At 48.5% G+C, this 18,219-nt stretch overlaps 1 protein-coding gene across 1 annotated transcript in view; it reads right to left on the bottom strand.

The window, feature by feature from the left end:
• Positions 1–18,219, bottom strand: part of COL27A1 (collagen type XXVII alpha 1 chain) — a 123,928-nt gene that overhangs the window by 53,467 nt on the left and 52,242 nt on the right. The window contains exons 19-24 of the mRNA XM_075171002.1: positions 17,773–17,826; positions 16,311–16,355; positions 8,936–8,989; positions 5,970–6,023; positions 5,107–5,160; positions 1,838–1,891 (exon numbers count right to left, since the gene is read on the bottom strand). Of these exons, the coding sequence (XP_075027103.1) occupies positions 1,838–1,891; positions 5,107–5,160; positions 5,970–6,023; positions 8,936–8,989; positions 16,311–16,355; positions 17,773–17,826 (315 nt within the window). The remainder of the gene's footprint in view (positions 1–1,837; positions 1,892–5,106; positions 5,161–5,969; positions 6,024–8,935; positions 8,990–16,310; positions 16,356–17,772; positions 17,827–18,219) is intronic.

Here is an 18,219-nt window from a genome sequence, read left to right on the forward strand (position 1 = left end):
GGGCAGCGCTGGGACGACTCCTGTCACTGCATCCATTAAAGGCACCGGCAGAAACGTCTCATCCCCTCGGAGGACCCACCTCTCCCAGAGCCCGCACAGTCGGCAGCCTGGGTTCGTTCAGAAGGCGTTTCCCGTTCAGCTCTGCACTGCAGTTTTACCTTGAGATATTTTCCACCGTCCACTCAAAGCCTCCCGTGAAAGAATGCCTCCGGTTTCTCACCCATCATGATCCTGGATGTCCCGGACAGCTCAGTTAATTGCTGCTATGTAGTACAGAGAAACCTCGCTCCCCAGGGGACCCTCCGAGAGCGGAGCTGGGGAATGAGATCCATGGGCCTTCCCACCAAGGAGAACAGAGGCAAGGAAGCTGTTTTTCCCAGCCGCAAGTTAAAAGCTGAACCCTGATATGCATCTGCCGGGCTTGGATGTTACTGGTGTCCTTCTAGCTGTGCTTTTAGAGCTTAAAGCAGTTCCAGGGCACATAACTCTGTGGTTATAAAGCCTTCTAGTTGGTTATTCCATTTCCTTTTGCTGGTCCCAGCTATTCGAAGAAAGTATTAGCTTTGGTATAGGGAAACATATGCAATCCTTGGCTGTCCCGAATTCCCCAAACAGGAGTTGCAATAGAAGCAGAGGCTGGGGGTGGGTAAAATGTGTAGTTTACTCCAGCCTACGTCTTTGAAAATGAAACATGGAAACAGATATCATAAGATCTGTGGAGGGAGAAATGCAAAATATGTTGTTGTTGGGGCCCTCAGCAGAACTATCGCTATTAATACTTTGTAAAGTAGCTGGACGAGGAAAAACAACCCAAAGCAGGGATGTTCCTGCAACAAATGTCCCGTTGAAGAAGAAGAAAGATTGAAGAGCTCAGTGGGACATGGGTTGGATGTCACAGGCAGGAAAACAAGCAGCTTTGGCAGGTCTAGAGGTCATTCTGCTGTCGGCTGTCACCCAAACAGAGCAGGAAGAACCACGAATGAACTGACACAGAGTGCTTGTGAAATATTTCTCCGGTGTAACATGTACTTGTAGCACTGTCAGTGACGCTAGTTAGTACCATTACCCAGCACCCAAACTGGGGGTCTGCTCTTCCCAGGCAGAGCGAGGAGTCACACGTGCTTTACAGTGTGGTACTGTTTAGATATGTATAGATAAAATCAAGGTCTTGTGTTATGGGCTGGAAAAACCCATAGGAAGACACAAGACATGCTTATAATTTGATCTACTGACAATGCAAAACACACCTTTCTCACAACCCCGCAGAATGCTGCCAGAAGATGTTACCCCTGAGAGACTGAAAGGGAAGATATGGGAAGAGTAGGCTGTTCGGCTCCTTGTCAGCTCTGTTTCTGCCTGCCTCGTCTCTAAATTCTGTTTCGTGGCATAACATTTCCTGCTTTATCAGCCTCTGGTTAAATCACAACCCTTCACATCTCAGCTGCTCTCTGACCCTTGGCAGCAAAGGCACCTTTTCTGGTCTCCTACCTGCACCCCTTTCCCCAGCCCAGATACATCTTCAGATGACTAAATCTTCACCATCCTCACCAGAAGTGTCCATAAACCCTGTTTTGACGTTGCAGGTGGCTGGAAAAGACAAGCTGGACCACTTCCACGATAAACTCTAACGCTGGGACACCCCTCTGCCCATACACATCACTTGCATTCGCAGCCCCGGTAAGACTTGCTTCAACGACTGCAGTCTTTACGCACAGCAGAAACGTGGCTGTGGAGGTGCTGCCCCAACCGCTGCTCATTTCACAACCCCAAAATAATCCACCAGATTACTTTTCCAATGGCTGAAAGAGAGGGAGAAAAGCTCGTGGAAAGTGCTTACCCTGCGGCCTTTCATCCCTCTCATCCCTGGTGCACCACGGACTCCTGCCGGACCCTGGAAGGGGAAAAGGGAAACAAAATGAAGATGGAGGAGGAGGAAGGCAGCAGCTGTTGGTAAGACCCCACATCCCTACGTGATCCGTAGGGGCCTCAGGCGCAGAGCCTTGACCAGCAGGTTGGTTCATTAAACTCCTGCCAAAGACATTACCATATTTACTTGTCTATAAATGGTCTTTTTTTTAACTCGCTGATTGTCTTTGGATTATGAACATTTAGGCCAAGGATCCTGGCCGAGGTTTGTATGCTTAAGTATCTGCAGCCTGTTGTCTGTGTAAGTGGTGTGATTTGAAGAGAAGTCGGACATCCAAAATTCCCTCCGAAGCTATTAAAAGCAGCTGTTGCTCAGTATCTCTACAAAAATAATAATAACCAGGATCCGTTTTTCCGTTGTCCAAATACAAAATCAGACACCTCTTCTTAGGTATCCAAGTTTGACCTTTTCAGCCAAATACTGATTTTAGCTTCAAGTAACTGTTGCCCTGTTAGTGCTGCATAAATGTTCATACTGAGATAGATGCTGATTTCATTTGGACTTGTTGGTGTTGCGGATGATCCTGTTCTTCTCACAGAAGAGAAAGGCTTCTCACTTACAGAAAGGCTTCAGGTTTTCTTTTAACCTGCATTTGTACACACTTGATTCAGTAATGTGCATGCAAAAAATGCAGAAGAAAATTAAGCAGCTTTTTTTTCCTGTTATAATATTTATCAGTTTCAAAAATTAAAGGATATGTTCAATAAACAGGACTTATTTCTATATTATAGCTTTAAAAACCCATATTTAAAGTTAGTGCCTTTCTGCTGTCAGAAAAGAAAACCTCAAAATGACACATTCCATTCTTACTCTCTCAAACATTCCACATCATTTTGCTATTTATATATTAATAGCTTTTACCAACTGTCAACCGTGCAAACTCCACCAAGGATCAGAACAAAATTGGACTGTGATCCTCCTACTGCTTGTACCACTGCCACTAATAAAGATTTTGCTTTTGGAACGGAGGTATCTTTCTACATGGCATGTAAGTTCAGAATACAAATGCTTAGCTGTTCTCACTCAAGATGGAAAAGTTAGTTGACTGTAACTATATTTGTAATCACAGTAAATCTCGGTTTTGCGAGTGAGGTCGGTAGCGACTGGCACAGACAAGCAGTAGATGTGTCAGATGACTCTTTTATAGAGATTTTTATGATAAACACACACTGAAATGAAATTCCTTGTTGGTATTTGGAATATCCTCCTGGAAGCCTCAGCCTATCCCAAATAGCTTATGAAAATACAAGCACAGAAACATTCGCTGTGGTGGCAAAATGTTGAGGGAACAACTAGATACCCTGCTGGGAATTTCAAGGAACCCTGGGAGTTTCAAGGAACTGTTTAGGAAAAGATGAGTGACCTTTAATATACCTATATGTATACATTATTTTCAAAACTGTATATTAACACAGAAGATGTACCATGACGGTGAGCAAGAAGAGGGGAAAGGAATTCACAAGTCTCAGTGAGCTGAAATTAAGGGCAGAGTTTCCTACCGTTGACTACATCTTCGCGTCCCAATCACCCTCTATTGAATTAACCAGCCATCAGAGCTGCTAAGGCTCACTGGAGAGCTTAATCTCAAAGATTTTAACAGTTTAGGACAAACAACAACTGCACGCCTCAGGTCTGGCTTGAAAAGCAAATAATGAATGTTTGGTGGAGAAACAGGCAGAAACAGCTGGAGTTAATGAGTGGGGATTTGATATTAGGGGATTGTTTGATTTACTGGCTTTGTGGGGAAGTTGGACTTATTGAATTATGACTTTTTAAAATGCAGTCTTGGAGGAAACATTTTGCTTGGATGAACTTGTTAGTTATTTGCCTGCAGGAGAACGGGGAACTGAAGGAAGCGGAAGGACCTGGGGACGGTCTCAGCTCCCAGAGCTCTGCAGAGAGGTTTCGGCATCTCCAGTCAGAGCTGATGCCTCAACTCACACTGTTGTCGCCATGCCCCAGTGAAGTAAGACAAAACTCAGCCGCAGCTAAGGTACTAATTAGTGGTGCACTAGATAGTGCTTCAGGACTGGGAGCTCTTTGCCAGTGCAGAACCTACCTCTGCCAAGGACGCACTCCTGTCCTCCCCCGTGCCCACAGGCATGGAGTAAGCCGGGGGCCTGCCTGATGCTCCAGCTATCCCCAAGTCCCAGCTAACGTGCTGGGAAAGTTGCTAAAATACCCAGCTGCCTCCTGGACTTCTGTCCACAGCAAGTGCTGCCATGAGGGGCACAGAGCAGCTCACTGCTGGGGGCTGCGGGCAGCATCGTGCTCCTTTTACTGTAAGGGCCTGGCCAGTTGCTGCTCTTCAGGTAGGGACGGGTCACCCCGCGGTACTGCTTGACCTCAGACCTTTTCTTTCCCTCCCCTCCATTGACTTACAATGTGAAACCTCTCCCCAGCCAGCAGCTGCAGCCGGTGGGTCCAGAGCATCCCCGACCTCCCCGCAGTGGGAGCTGCCGCTGATCTGGAGGCCAAGCCGTTGGCACTGCCCGGGCATTTCACTACTGTGATCTTCCTCCCAGTTAACACCACTGTGGGAATTCACACACTGAGCAAAATCCATTCCCTGTACCCGCCCAGAGCTGCCTTTCTGTTGGTTCCAGCAAATGACACACAGCGGCATTTCTGCTGCTGGGAGAGCCGGAGCTCCATCTAAACAACGGCTGTGGGAAACCGGAGCCACACCAAAATCTACCTCCGCACCAAGTGCACGCTGCAGCCACAGCTGCACGTGTACCAGATGAGCCCATCCAGACGGAGCTCTGCTGCTCCTCTCACCCAGAGAAGGTCTCTGAAAACGCAGGATGCAGTCGCTGCATGATGTCGTCACCAGATGATACATGGTGTCATCACTGCCAACAATTCCCAGCAGAAATAGAGGGCCTTGCAATAACACCTTGAGCTGGTGAGCTTGTGTCCTGCTAGAGATTGAGGCTGGATTGTGAGTTTTGGATCCCCCGTTAGGGAAATGGGCTACAAAAGTTTGAATTAAGCACCACTTTTTTTTTTTAGCATCTCTTTCCCACCCATGCCCCATCCCTTTCCCCATATCTCTTGTTCATATCAAACTCAAATCAACCGGGACGCAGTGGCTTGACTCAGCCCATGAATGCCCAGGATACGGGATGCTGATTTTTGGTGTGTGGTATTACAAGGTGATGATAGCCTTTACTTACTGTTGGTCCAGGGATCCCAGGAAAGCCCACTCCTCCTGGTGTCCCCGGGTGCCCCTAAAAGGGAAAGAAGAAGAACACGCCTGGTGTGAATTCCCAGGATCTGCTCAGCCCTTCTTCCTCCAAGTGGGAAGACAGGAAAAAAGGCATCGTTGGTTGCTTGCAAGGTCAGGCAGGTCTGTTATTTGTCAGGGTAAAATTGCACAGGGGCAGATGGAGAAGGCCAGACCGTCAAAAGCCCAGCTCCAACCTTGCTAGCAACATAAGCAGGTAGATTTACCAAACAGCCCAGAAGAGAACGGGCTGAATTAATACACAAATCTGTCTTTGGGTCTTGCACTATGGTAGAGAGGAGGTAAGTGTCAGAGCAAGACAAGATCTTGCTGAGGCCCCCTCTATTAAACTCCTAAAGGAGGATGCAGTGCACATAGCACAGCCACACACCATGAGCGTGCTGCCCAAGCAGCCCTGCACCTCCAGCGGCCCCTGGCAACTTGGTGGGATGTGAGTAACAGATCCCTGTTCCCGGATCCCGTCGGTTCAGCAGCCGGGATGCTTGGAAACAGGCAATCCTTCAGGTGCCGTAGCTTGCGGTTCCTGGTTATCTCTACTTGACACAACAGGTCCTCAGCTGATGGAGCTGCAGAACACATGTCGAAACCCGGTGTTTCTCTGAAGGGGACGGCAGGGGAGAGGTTACACCTCAATATCCCGTCAGTCGAATGGCCATTCCCATCCCCGCAGAGACGGGAAGAATTTGCAGCTGTTGTCACGTAACTAAAAAGACCAGGAGAAGCTGGACCCTTCGCTAGGACAGAGAGAGAGGGGCAGCAGCAAGAGCGAGAGAATGCAGACTTACTCCTTACCATCGACCCCTTGACTCCCGGAGGGCCTGGGGGTCCCACTGAGCCACGGTCGCCCTAGGAGAGACACAGGTGCATGGGGAAGAGTGAGGACTTTTGCTAAGAAGCACTCTCAGCTGGCAGCTGCGGGGATCTAGAGCAATGAAACAACTAAAAGATCCAAAAATTGCAGTCTATGCCATCTGATTTCTACCAGAAAGACTTCCAGTACGGAATAATCATCACCCTCTTTCAAGTGTCCATCTTATCAGAGTAGGTAAAGGATTACGGCAAGAATTAGCTAATCTTCCACATCCCAAGGGAGGGGACTTTACTGTTGCCATCAAACCACTGAGGAACAAGAGATAAGCAAAGCACTCAAGGCCACCTTCAACTCTGGACACTGCTAGGACTGGATCCCTGGAGATCTCCCGCCCTTCCCACCCAAGGCACGACACCCCTCTCTGTCCTGCAGTACCATCACCCCTACACGTTCCGGCGTTTTTAGAGGTACGGATTTGAAAGCTGTGGTCCTGAGGCCCGGTTGAGAGCAGGGAATCAAGTTGGAAAAACCAGAGATGCTGCCTGGAACAGACGGCTGGTGCTTTCAGGGGAGCCCGTAGGCGTTCTGGGGGACCCCCTACCCCGCGGCTCGTGCTGAGACCACAGCGCAAACAACAACGAGCTGGAGGCCTGCGTTTACGAGGGGTTCAGGGCCGGATGCTTCCACGGCCCACCCTAAAGGTACTACCCCTTCTAAAACAAGCCACCATCTGGCATTAAAAAAATTAACATACCAAAAAATCACTTATTAATTCCAAAAGTCTTACTTATCCCCACATGCAGAACATCCCATTTCCCCTGAGTGAAACACCCTCGGCCCTACAGCTCAGCCAAGAACAGGAGACGAGGTGTAAGCTCCGGGAGCACCACCGTCACCCACTGACGCACGACCCGAAGGCACGGCTCTAGTGACGGGAGGTCCATGCTCCTTTTTGGAGACAGTGGCAGTTCCCACTGTACTCTCCCTGGCAGCCCCGGTAACGCACCGGGAATTAGGTCTGTTACGTTCCTGTGCTTGGGGGGATGAGGAAGGAGGAGTTAGCAAATGCTGCCAAGTAGTTTACGCCCAAAATCTGACCTACCTTCCAACAGCTAAAGTGTAAGGGGAAATATTTTCTGGGCTCTAAGCAGCTTATTAAAAACAAACCCCGGAGTTTGTGTTGTCACCAGTTGGCCCTTGTAAACCAACGTAAGGATTTTTTTCCCCCCCTGAATGCATGGATTTTATTAAGTATGTATTAACTGTATTGTTCTCTTTGATAATCTTTGGATTCTACTGGCAAAACTTAAGTTTTGCAGCTCTCAGGATGGAGATTGCTGACTCAGCTATGTCTAATGAAAGCATACTTCCCACTTCATTTAGCTCACAACAGCATAGTGAGCTGTAGGACGCTATGCCAACTGGAGGCCTGGTTGAGGTTTTGATTTCATGATAGTTATTTCTGTCATCAGTAAGTTTGTCCTGGTAGAGAAGAAGTCTGATAGAAATCACAGCTGTGCTGAGGATCTCCTAGGGCAGATTTTCAAAGGACAGCCCGGGTTTGCCTGGACACCAAAATAACATCATCGTGTTACAGCGTCGATCTGCAAGATGAGGACAGCTCATGTGGTCAAGGCATTGGCACAGAAGTTGTAGGGCCAGATGTGAATTTACTGGAGTGGGAAAAAAGATCTTCCCACGTCTCCTGCATGGCAAACGCCTTATTCCTCATTCAATTCAGGGCTGCAGCTGCCATTGAGACAGCTCACTCAGGCACCAATCTTCTGCGTAATCACCTTGGACACATCACAGACACTTTATTCCTCTGTTTTCCTTCTGTAAAACGCAGCCCACATCACATCGTTCCTTTTACTTCTTGTGTGCCTTGACAGTTTCGACTGAGCCTGCTTCTGCTACTGCCCCACCAGAGACCATCAGTGCAACGGGCTTTCCAAAGGCTGCCGCAGACAAGCAATAAAATGCATTTGCAGCGAACACAGTGTAACCGTCACAGAGTCTTGACATCATCAGCCAGAGGACAGGGCTTGAAGTAATAAAAGCGAGAGAGAGAACTGATGTGTGGAATGCATCATCTTATGCTCTTTACTATCTTTATGGCTGGGCTGTGAATAATTAAACCACCAATGAAAACCAGCAGTCTGCAGCTGAGATACAATGAATGACATAGATGATTTGTCCTTGGAAGCTGCCCCTGAAGAAAATTTTACACTCTAATAGAAAACAAATTAATGTCCATTTACATTTTTATGGAAAATAAAGCCATTTTTCTTCCTGAAAGAAGCATGTATCTGTACTGTACACAAGAGGGCACCAGCCCTTAGCAGTGTGCCCAATGCAACCACAGGGGCAGCTGGACAGGATGGTCCTTGTCAAATAAAAAGGGAAATATTTGGACCAGCCTTTGCTGGTCCGCGCTCTTGTACCTTGTACCTGCACTCTTGTACCTGCTCCGCACCTGAGAAATTGCTGAGACCTCCTGTTCAGTGCAGGCTCAGCCCTGGTCCTGCGTGATCCCATTGGCAACCCCATTGGCAACTCAGCATGGGCTTGTGAGCACATCCCTGTAACCTAAACTCCTTGGACTCCTCCCTTGACCAGGAACACAGGGCTGATGCATCCCTCATTCCCAGAAAGAACAGAACTGACTGTTAAATACAAGCTTTCTGGCAGATTATGAATGAATAAAGCTTAAATTTTCAGAGAATATTTGACAGCATCCTTGGAAGGCAAGCGCATGTTAATTCCTAAATGTGAAATGAATTATTTTTTGCCTGGCCCAAGACTAGCGCAGACACCCTGGACGTGCTGCGTTCCCAGCTGGGTGTTGCACTGACATGACAACTTAAAGCTCCACAATATTCCTCCCGCCCCAGTCTCCGTCATCCTGCAAAAGTTACAGCCACCAATTTGTTGCAAGCAATCTTACCTTTTCTCCCACCATTCCAGGCTCTCCTACCGGACCAATGAAACCCATTAGACCCTGAGGAAAGAGAAAAGCACAATTAATTTTCAGTTTTATTTGCTGAGAAAGTAAACGCTTTCTTTTGTCCACCTTGCTGGTTGACATAGCACAGTATCCCTCATATACTGCTCAGTAATTCCTACTGGCTACCAGAGCGGACAGAGTTGCTCCTGGCCATGGGAATGTCTAATTCCACAGCTGGTTCTGCTTTAGGCACCAGCTGGAACAGCAGCACTAGGATCTGCAAGAGCCACAACACACAGTATAGGGGATGAGTTAAGTACGTTTCGTAGAAAGGCTGAGGCCATAGCATGGCTTTGTTTTGCAAGCATTTCCCCAAACGTCAGCGCAGCTTCCCCAAGAGCATCAATAGCGGGAGCTCCTGGGTTGCACCGACTCTGAGAGTTACCATTATTTTAACTGCTCTTCTGGGTAGACTTCCTCTGGGATAGTCTGAGCTGCCTCAAACCCTCGTGCAAACTAATTTTGTCCTGGATAGTGTCACGCTGTTGGGATGTCAGTAGGAAATAAAGGTCCGAGGACACAGCCAGAGGGGCCAGCAGGGCAGCAGATCTATCACTACTCAGAAACTGTCTTGGAAAAAAAACCCAGTCTAAGCTCAGGATTTTTCAGGATTTAACAAAGTTTGGGATAATGAAGAAACAAACAGAACTGCTTTTAATTAGGAAGATGGAAACAGATGCAATCTCAAGCTAAGATTCCTGAGAATTAAAATACAGCAGCCTCCCTACCAACTTCAGTGGGTTCCTGGCCCTAGAGATGCAAGGGACCGTCCCTTCTGCCATGGTAGGCTTGCTCTCTCACTGCATGATTCTCATCCAAGGGTCATTGGGAGATAGATATCTATATTTAGTTCCTCCAGTAAGTCTGTAAGTAAAGGGATTCATCTCCTGTCGAAACACTTCATAACCTGCCCACAGTTGGCATGGATGGTGTCAAATTAAGCCATGCCCCAGCTTGTTTGATTTTAGGCAACGGTCTGATTGGTACTGGGAGGTGGCTGCTGAGCAAGGGGAGGGATTCTCCAGGGGTATCATCCTACTCTCCCTCTTTTTAAAAATAATTTGAAATCTTAATAATAAGTTGTAAAGTTCCTCTCTGCAAATGCATCTCACCTCTTCAATTCAACATCAAGGAGGTTTTTCAAATGACACACTCGAGAAAACATTCAGCTTGAACAAACGCAACGGGAAAAAAGCTACACTAGCAAGGCAACTTCTGGAGTGTGGTCTCAGAAAAGGGAGAGCTTTTCACCCTGCTATCTCCTTTCTGGGGGAACAGCAAGAAAAGAAGCAAAAGTTTCCTCTCTTCATTGCTTTCTCCGTTCCTGGCTGGCCTGACACGTGTGCAGTTCGTAGAGGAGCTCTCTGCAGTCTGCGCGTCGCTGTGGTTCTGTTCACACCAGTGTGCTGGCAGTGTGAAGTGATACCCCCAGCTAGAGAGGAGCATCCAGCACCGACAGAGCCGCCTACTCACAGGTTGTGCAACTCCTCCTGCCACCAAAAGCCTCTCTCTCGCCATGAAATTATGCTCACAACGTAAAGCTGTAGCGCAAAATAACCAGCCTCGTTGCTATTCTCACGGGCATGAGGCTCAGCAGACCCATTCAGAGACACAAAACGCGATGTGCGTCGCTCTCCAATGACTTTTAGAGGGAAGAGCTTCCGACGATGACTCCAAACACCAAGAGGCTTCATGCACTAACATTCCTCAAATTAAATGCCATCCTTTGAACATCACTGGAGACAGGAGCTCCTCTCCGAGGCATGCTGATGGGCTCAACAAAAGCATCTCTCCCTCGGATGCCCAGCTGGCCTCGCCTCTTGCAGGGAGCAGCCACACGCTCTCCGCTCTGAGCAGCCCTTGTCACACTCTGGCATGGGAGCAACACCCAGGTGAGAAAAATCATAAGGCAAAGAGCTCAGCGGGTATGTCGGAGCCTGGAATTAGATGCTTGCATTAGAAATTTATCCAGAGATGATGTCCCGGAAAAGCGGCATGCCACTGTGCCGTGATGGAAATACCGATAAACCACGGGAAGACAGGAAAGCTCTGCTATCCCCTCAGGGGCTGGGTGTCACCAACCCTTCTGACATTAGCACTGGAATGGTCTTTGCTGTGTCCGAAGCTGAAGCGCTTCCAGTGCACAAGCGTGCCATTGCGGCCGGGCTGCACGGACAAGGCACACGTGGGAGCAAAGCAGCGCTGGCCGCAGCAGCAGATTGCCCAGCGCAGGAACCAAACGGAGAGCAGGCAAATTTGCCATATCTGCATAGGCAAGGCTGCCACTGGGTGGCATTGCTGAAGGCTGCTGAATCAATTATCCTTTCAATTAGACACAAGTGCAGATACATAGCTGATAACCGTATCCAGTTACTGAAGTTTTCCAGTAGCCCAAGGCCACGAAGGCGGCAAATGTTAAGGCAGAGGAGAGAATGGCAAAGCAATGAGATGAAACAAGGAAATGCATTCTAGGCAAAAACAAGATAATAAAGCAAGAAAGAATAAATCTGTTCCTTCATTTCCAATTTCTCGGAAAAACTGCAGAACTCCCTCTCTCCATGGGAAGATGATCTCTTTTAAGACATTTCTCTGTTACTTAGGTCAGTCCCTGCAGAAGAAGAGAGATCCCTGCTCTTGCAGCAAATGTTGTTACCGTTCAGAACAAGACTGTTGTAAAAACACTTCGGAGGGGCTTGGGGTGCGGCGCTGCATATCCAAATTCAGGCTTGAAGGCTAATATTTCTGATACACTGTCCACAGCAGCAGCATCTCCCACCCTAAACAGCCTCTAAGGAATCTGCGTCATGAAGAAGTACATGAACATACTCTGGTTGTGCTTCCCGGCCAACCTGGTGGTGCTCGACAGATGGTTTGCAGAGCACCGATCGCAGCGTGCCAAGCAGCCCCCAAACCCAACGCCCCCCTGAAACCCCCCTCGCTGTCACAGATGTGCCATTTGTTACCACAGCTTGCGCAGAAACCTGCCAGCCCTGCCAGCGCAAGCCGGGGAGAGGCAAACGCTGCACCTGCTGCGCGGGTAAACGGCAGGATGGAGGGCGAGCACAGCCAAAATTTCTGGCCTGGTGGCCTGGTTTGTAGTCCAAAACCGGGGAAAATTCTGTCTGCGCTGGTACACTGTGGTTCTGCTCAAGGGAAGGTGTCACTGCTCCCTGTGTACCCAGCAAGAGGAGCATCCCACGGTGTGACCATGGTAGAGCAGGGACCCTGTGACGTGGCCAGGGTCCCAGCACAGGAGCTCTGAGGTGTTTGCAGCCAACGCTGTCTGCTCTGGGCTAAATTAACTAACGGTGCTGTGTCTGCAAGCAGACACAAATCCGGATAGATATGTCTAGGCAAAATAAATCTCGGTAAATTATTGGGAGCATGTGAAACAACTGGGGGAGACTGGGTAATGATGTTCTTCACCGGCCAAAATGGGATAGACACTAAAGGGAACACAAGCAGCAAAAGATTTCGGTTTTAAGAACCAGAAAAGCCACCGGTGGCAAATATTAAATCAAAGCAGACACGAACTGTGGCCGTTACACTAAAATGGCTGCGGCATAACATATTTTTCCCAGGTTCCCAGGGTTGAAAAGAAGCCCTGCATCAAACATGACTCCAGGCAGTGTGTGTAACGATGCACGTGAAGTCCCAGCAGCAGTGGCTGCCCGGATAAAGGCCCACAGTATACAGGAAAGAATGTAAAACATTTATATTAGACGGGGAGTTCAGCATGTCGCTCATGATTCAGTCTGCTGTATTCCCCAGCCAAGGGCATGGCGGAAAAGGGATGGAGATTGTTAAAAAGTTGCTGGGAGCTTGGGGGGAAGGAAAGGGGGGGGACCGGCGGGTTGTAATTCCTAACTCCTGTCTGGCTTTCCCCATTTATTGTCCAGCCCTGTCATAATTAAGCCCCCCCTCTTGGCTACATCAACAGAGAGCAAGTCAGCAATGAAGCCTTGCATAAATCATAGCCCATTTGAGAGAAACAACCGAAAGGCGAGCCCAGCGTGAGCAGGGTCTCCCAGGGACGGGACCGCCAGTCGCTCCCAGCAGGAACCGATCATGGCCTTTCTGTTTTACTGGTTCGCTAGAACTCAAAACAAAACAAACCAGGGACAAAGGATGGGAGGGAGTAAATGTACAATCCTCCCATTCAGATGAAAGAAAGGGAAAGTAAAACAGTAAATATCACAGTTTAAGGGAGGACGCTCTGACCCGCAAAGAAAAGCCACGCGGTTTAACCCCCTGTGCACCGGAGCTCAGCCGTAGCCTGGAGCCACGCTGGGTTCCCACCGCCGTCTGGGGAGCGAGGGAAGGAAAGGTGGAGACACGCTGACAACACACCTTGTCAGATCAAAGAGGCTGCCCACAGTACAGTGCCTGCAAATCCCTGGAGGAGAGCTCAGAAAGAGATGCTCTGGAGGAGAAGGTAAATGCATTGGGAAAGGCGCTGCTCTAAGACGTGGGAAACGCCGGTGCAATTCCCTGCTCGGTTCTCAGCGACCCATTTGACCTTGGCCAAGTCAATCCAGATCTCCATATGTCAGAACCCACCTGCAAAACCAACATTACAGCGCATCCCTCCTTTGTAAGAGCACCGAAAGGAAAATACATTAGGGAGATAACCAACGGCGCTGGCTTCCTTTGACAAATTATTTTAGAATAATATCTGATATTGGGACAACATGCTTCTCCCTCGAGGGAAGAGATACCCCCAAGGAGCTGTGGAGTGACTGCCCGTCCCAGCACGGTGCGATGGGTGCGTGGCTGACCCTAACATTGCGAGTGCCCATGCGAGTGAGCAGGGCACTTCTTGTACAGGAGGAGGGATTCAGAAAGCTGTTCCTGCCATGACAGGACCTCCTCGTTCCCATTGAGGATGTAGGTCAACCTTAGCCGCTTTCAGCTGGCACAACTCTTCATGGCTGTTTTCAGTCTCTAGTGCAGAGAGGGGGGGTCCATGGGCTTGCGGCACCCTTCCCCGGTTTGCTATCCTGTCTGCTGCAGGGTGTTGCTTCTCCCACAGGGCTGTCTGACCTTCAACATGAACATTGGGGACATCCTCCTGCTCTGCATTCCCAGCTCTGGAACAGGAAGACTGGTGGCCTGGGCCAGAGGCCCCGTACCCTTCTTCATATTCTTCTGCCTCCATCTACTGGCAAGGAAGGGTTAAATCACACATTTCCAGGGTACAGGGGAGCCCAGCAGCTGGAGTCCTTCCAGCATATGAAGACAACAAGCATCTTATGAATGAACTTCCCGAGTCAGCGTCCTTGCAATGGAAAAACAACACATGAGCGACTGCCCTGTGGCTTAAAACCTCATTTTTCCAATGAGAGCTCAAGTGTCACTGGAAACCTTAGAGAAACTCCCATGTTTGCCTAAACAGATGTCCCTAAGAAAGGGACGAGAACTCCGATGAGAGGGATGGCTAATCTTTTCTCATGCTGTTATGCTGAGGGTTTCCACTCCGAGGGAACCTGTACAGAGGGCAGAGCAGCAAGTTTGAAAAGTTTGACCACTCCTATTGTGCCTATGGAACAGAAAACGTCAAGACCTCCACAAGAGAAAACGGGCGAGATGAAGGTGTCTTCTAGTGCCAAGTGACCCTGGCAGCCCGACCTCTCAGAGCTCTGCAAAAAACCAACCCAGCCCCAACACCAAACGCTGATGCTTAGGTGGAGGGAGGAATGAAAACCCAACACTCCAGCATTGTTTAGCAAAGGTGTGATGGGAAAGGAGGTGATTTCTCACTAATCTGGTGTGACATTTTTGTTCTAATGACTTGACTGGTACAGAAATGGAAATTCTTTCTGGGTGATATATCCAGACAGAGACCAATTGACTAAGAATAATACAGGCAGCTTTCATACCACCGTGCTGGTTTCAGTGTCAGCAGAGGCCAGCTTTTTGGTGAACAGTGCCTATGATTTTCACCCAAGGTCAGTCCTGAGGGATGTTAAAGAATAATAATCCTAATGATGCTTTGCCCTTCAAGGACAACATCTTGTTAAGGATCTCAAAGCACTTCTAAATATTCATTTTTAACCACAGTAATACAACAGTATCTGTAGGTCCCACCTGAAAACAGGAGGCGTTGTGCTAAGCACTGCTCAGAGCTGTCTCACGCCTTCCACAGAAAGGGAAACCGAGGCACAGAGCACCAGAAGGTGTTACCTGAGATCGTGCAGAATCTGATAAAGCTGCAACTAGAACTCAGATGTGTGGAACAACTTTTCTTCTTCAGTTGTTGCTCTTCATGCAGTAAATTATTAACCACAATATAGAAACAGCTTTAATTTCCAAATAGAAATAACCGTCCTTGATATATTCTGAGACTTATCAGATTGCTGGTACTGAAAAGGATCCACCTTGTTTTTTTCAACTTTTCAACTTGGTCAGAAGTCCGTGGAAGAAGTGACCCCCAGCTGTTGCATACAGGGGAAAGAAGAACCAGAGAGGCTGACAAGCTAAACCAAACCAAACTTGCTGACCATTCGGCAGGGAAAGTGCTGGGACGGACAGCTGTGCCGAGAAGCAACACCCCCTTTGCAGGGCCAGCTGCTGCAGCCAGCTTGGTGTGGTCACGTACGAACGCACAGAACATGTTGGAGGCTCTGTGGCTGCAATTTCAGGATTGGTGGTGGACAAACTGGTTGGATTCAATCACAGAGACATGGGAACAATTGTTTCTTTTTCCTTGATGACTGTGGTTCCCCTGAAGCCTACAGGGATGATGCATGTACCCCAGCAGAACGTTCTCTCTTGCAGTACAGCGAAACACAGCTAAGTGCCTCTTTCCCCCAGGGCCTGGTTTCTTCAGCTGCTGTCTCCTCTGCTCCCAAAAAAATCCAGTGGGAGTCAAAGCAGCACAGCACCCGAAGTAGAGGATCCTACCCTTAAAATCTATATAGGCAAAGGCTGGAAATTGCCCTTTTAGGGATAAGAGGAATACACAGAAATTCATAATCTTTTTCCTGACCATGGTTTTGCCTCCTTGAGAAGCACAGCGGTCATACGTGCTGTACTGCTGCCAGTGCTGACAGCACATCCACCTGAGCTGTGACTTTATCAGAGCACTCTACCTATGGAAAAACCTCCAGTTTACAATAGACACCATGGTCACTGTCAGTGGTGTTCACCAAGAGCTTCAGCCAGCCTGAGAGCACGCCAGCTGAAGCACCAGGACTGTGGACACGTTTGAGGTGGCCAGAAGCCCCTGGCCACTGTCCTCTGCCTGCACCCTGGTTATCCAGGAGACATTGTACCCAGGAGATCATCAAACAGACAAAGAAAACAAAGAGTTTACCTGCTCACCAACTTTCCCTGGTCGGCCACGGTTTCCTGGCTCACCCTGCAGGACAAGGAGAGACAAGGCACAGAGGTTACTTGGGGCTCCCAGTCAGACCCTCAGTACAACGTGATTCTTTGTACACTCATGATCTGGGCTGCTGTGTGTGAACTGAGGAAAAAACTGCAAGAAACAACATCTTACAAAACCCACTATGACTTGAAAGATAATCCAAAGCAAGAAACACAGCTGACACAAACATGGAGCAAAGACTCACTGTTCTGGAGATAAATGCCCCAAAAGCGGCTGGTCCTGCTGTGGTAAAACAACCTTCACGAAACCAAACTCAGACACTGAAACACAAGCTGCCTGCTTTCCTGCAGCATAGCCTAGTCCTGGTTGCTTTATCCCCATGTTCAATAAGGCATGAGTTCTCATCAGGGATGTTCCTGAAGTTGGGCTGTTTCTGACCCAAGTCAAAGAGAGAGGCAAAGACAGAAACACAGCAGCAGCAGGTAGGAAGGGCCAAAGGATTTGAGGAGCATCTGGGGAAAGCAAGAGTGCGGACATCATGGGAAGGTGTAGTTCCTGAAAGACAGAGGAGAAGGGATCTAGAAAATTCACCTGCTGGTGGAAGTGTCACAAGAATAAAAGACAACCCAAATATTCCCAGGCAATGCTGCAACCTGATTCTGCTCTTGCAAGATCTCCAGCAGAGGCACGTTGCTGTCACACGGAGCATCCACACGAAAACCGCAGAAAGGACCTACATGAGCTAAGTCACAGCGTAGGATGAGAGAAATGCAGAGAATGAGAAAAATGAGAGGTGAAGAGAAAAGCAGGAGGAGGAGAATTTCAAACCCAGCAGGGAGAAGGGCAGCCGTGGCAGCACTCGAAGGCCAGCGGAGTGCCCCTGGACAGGCCGGCCAGAGGCCAGCTCACCGCTAACCAGGATTGTCTCCGGGTGATGGCAGCTGTATTTTCTCAGTAGGCAGATACTCCAGATGTGCTGCCAGACCACATTTTTGCTATTTACTGTTTGAAGAGGTTGTTTTTGTTGAGTTTTCTCTTCCCTTTTGAGTGTGGGTTTGTGGAGCGGACTGCCCTGGGATGGCTCCTGCTGCTAATTAGGCAGCAAAGATAGGAATGATGTGCATTGTTTTAGAACAAAAACATGGAAGAGCAGTGGAAAATAAGATGAGGTGATGGAGGGGGGGTTGGTTAATATCAAAGGAGGAACACACTTGTTTATAATAAAGCACATGGCTTAAAAAATGCACCATCGTTCTTTTTGCTGAAGAAACCAAGCAGAAGCAGAGACCCCAAAATTCAGAGAAAAAGATAAATCCTCAGTTCCCCTTGTCCTCTCTGGAATGAATACCCTAGATTGGAGCATGGTAAAGTTGAGAAAAAATACTTCCTCTTCCTTTCCTCTTTTCCACCCACTGCTTCTCTGATCGTGAACAAACTCTTTCCTCACCTTTAGCCCATCGGGACCAGGTCTTCCAGGAAATCCCTTCCGGCCAGATCGACCCTGAAATACATGGAAGAACAATAAACGTAAAAAGCTTGCAGCTGCTCTTGGTCACAGCAGTGTGTCTGTGAACCTATATGGTGCAGCTTGCAAGCAATGCTCCCAGTGACTCCAGGGTGCTAGAGATGTAGCAGTCCTTACTGAGGCCAAGGCAACGCAAGAGGAAAGCTCTGTGTCTCGGGCGACACCGGGTTTGACCCATGGGGAACGTGCCTAGACAGCTACTCCAGGTTTCAGCCCATTTCTGATCCTCCAGCTCGATTCCGTTACTTAAACATCACATCAGAAACATTATGCATGGACTATAATCAACCAAGCCAAGGGCTTTGTTGCTGCTCTTTAGTTTATGATGTGCCGCATTCAGCTGGATTTATTCTACTTCCAGCAGTCTTC

Source organism: Calonectris borealis, chromosome 21 (genome assembly GCF_964195595.1).
Source record: "Calonectris borealis chromosome 21, bCalBor7.hap1.2, whole genome shotgun sequence".
NCBI lineage: Eukaryota > Metazoa > Chordata > Aves > Procellariiformes > Procellariidae > Calonectris > Calonectris borealis.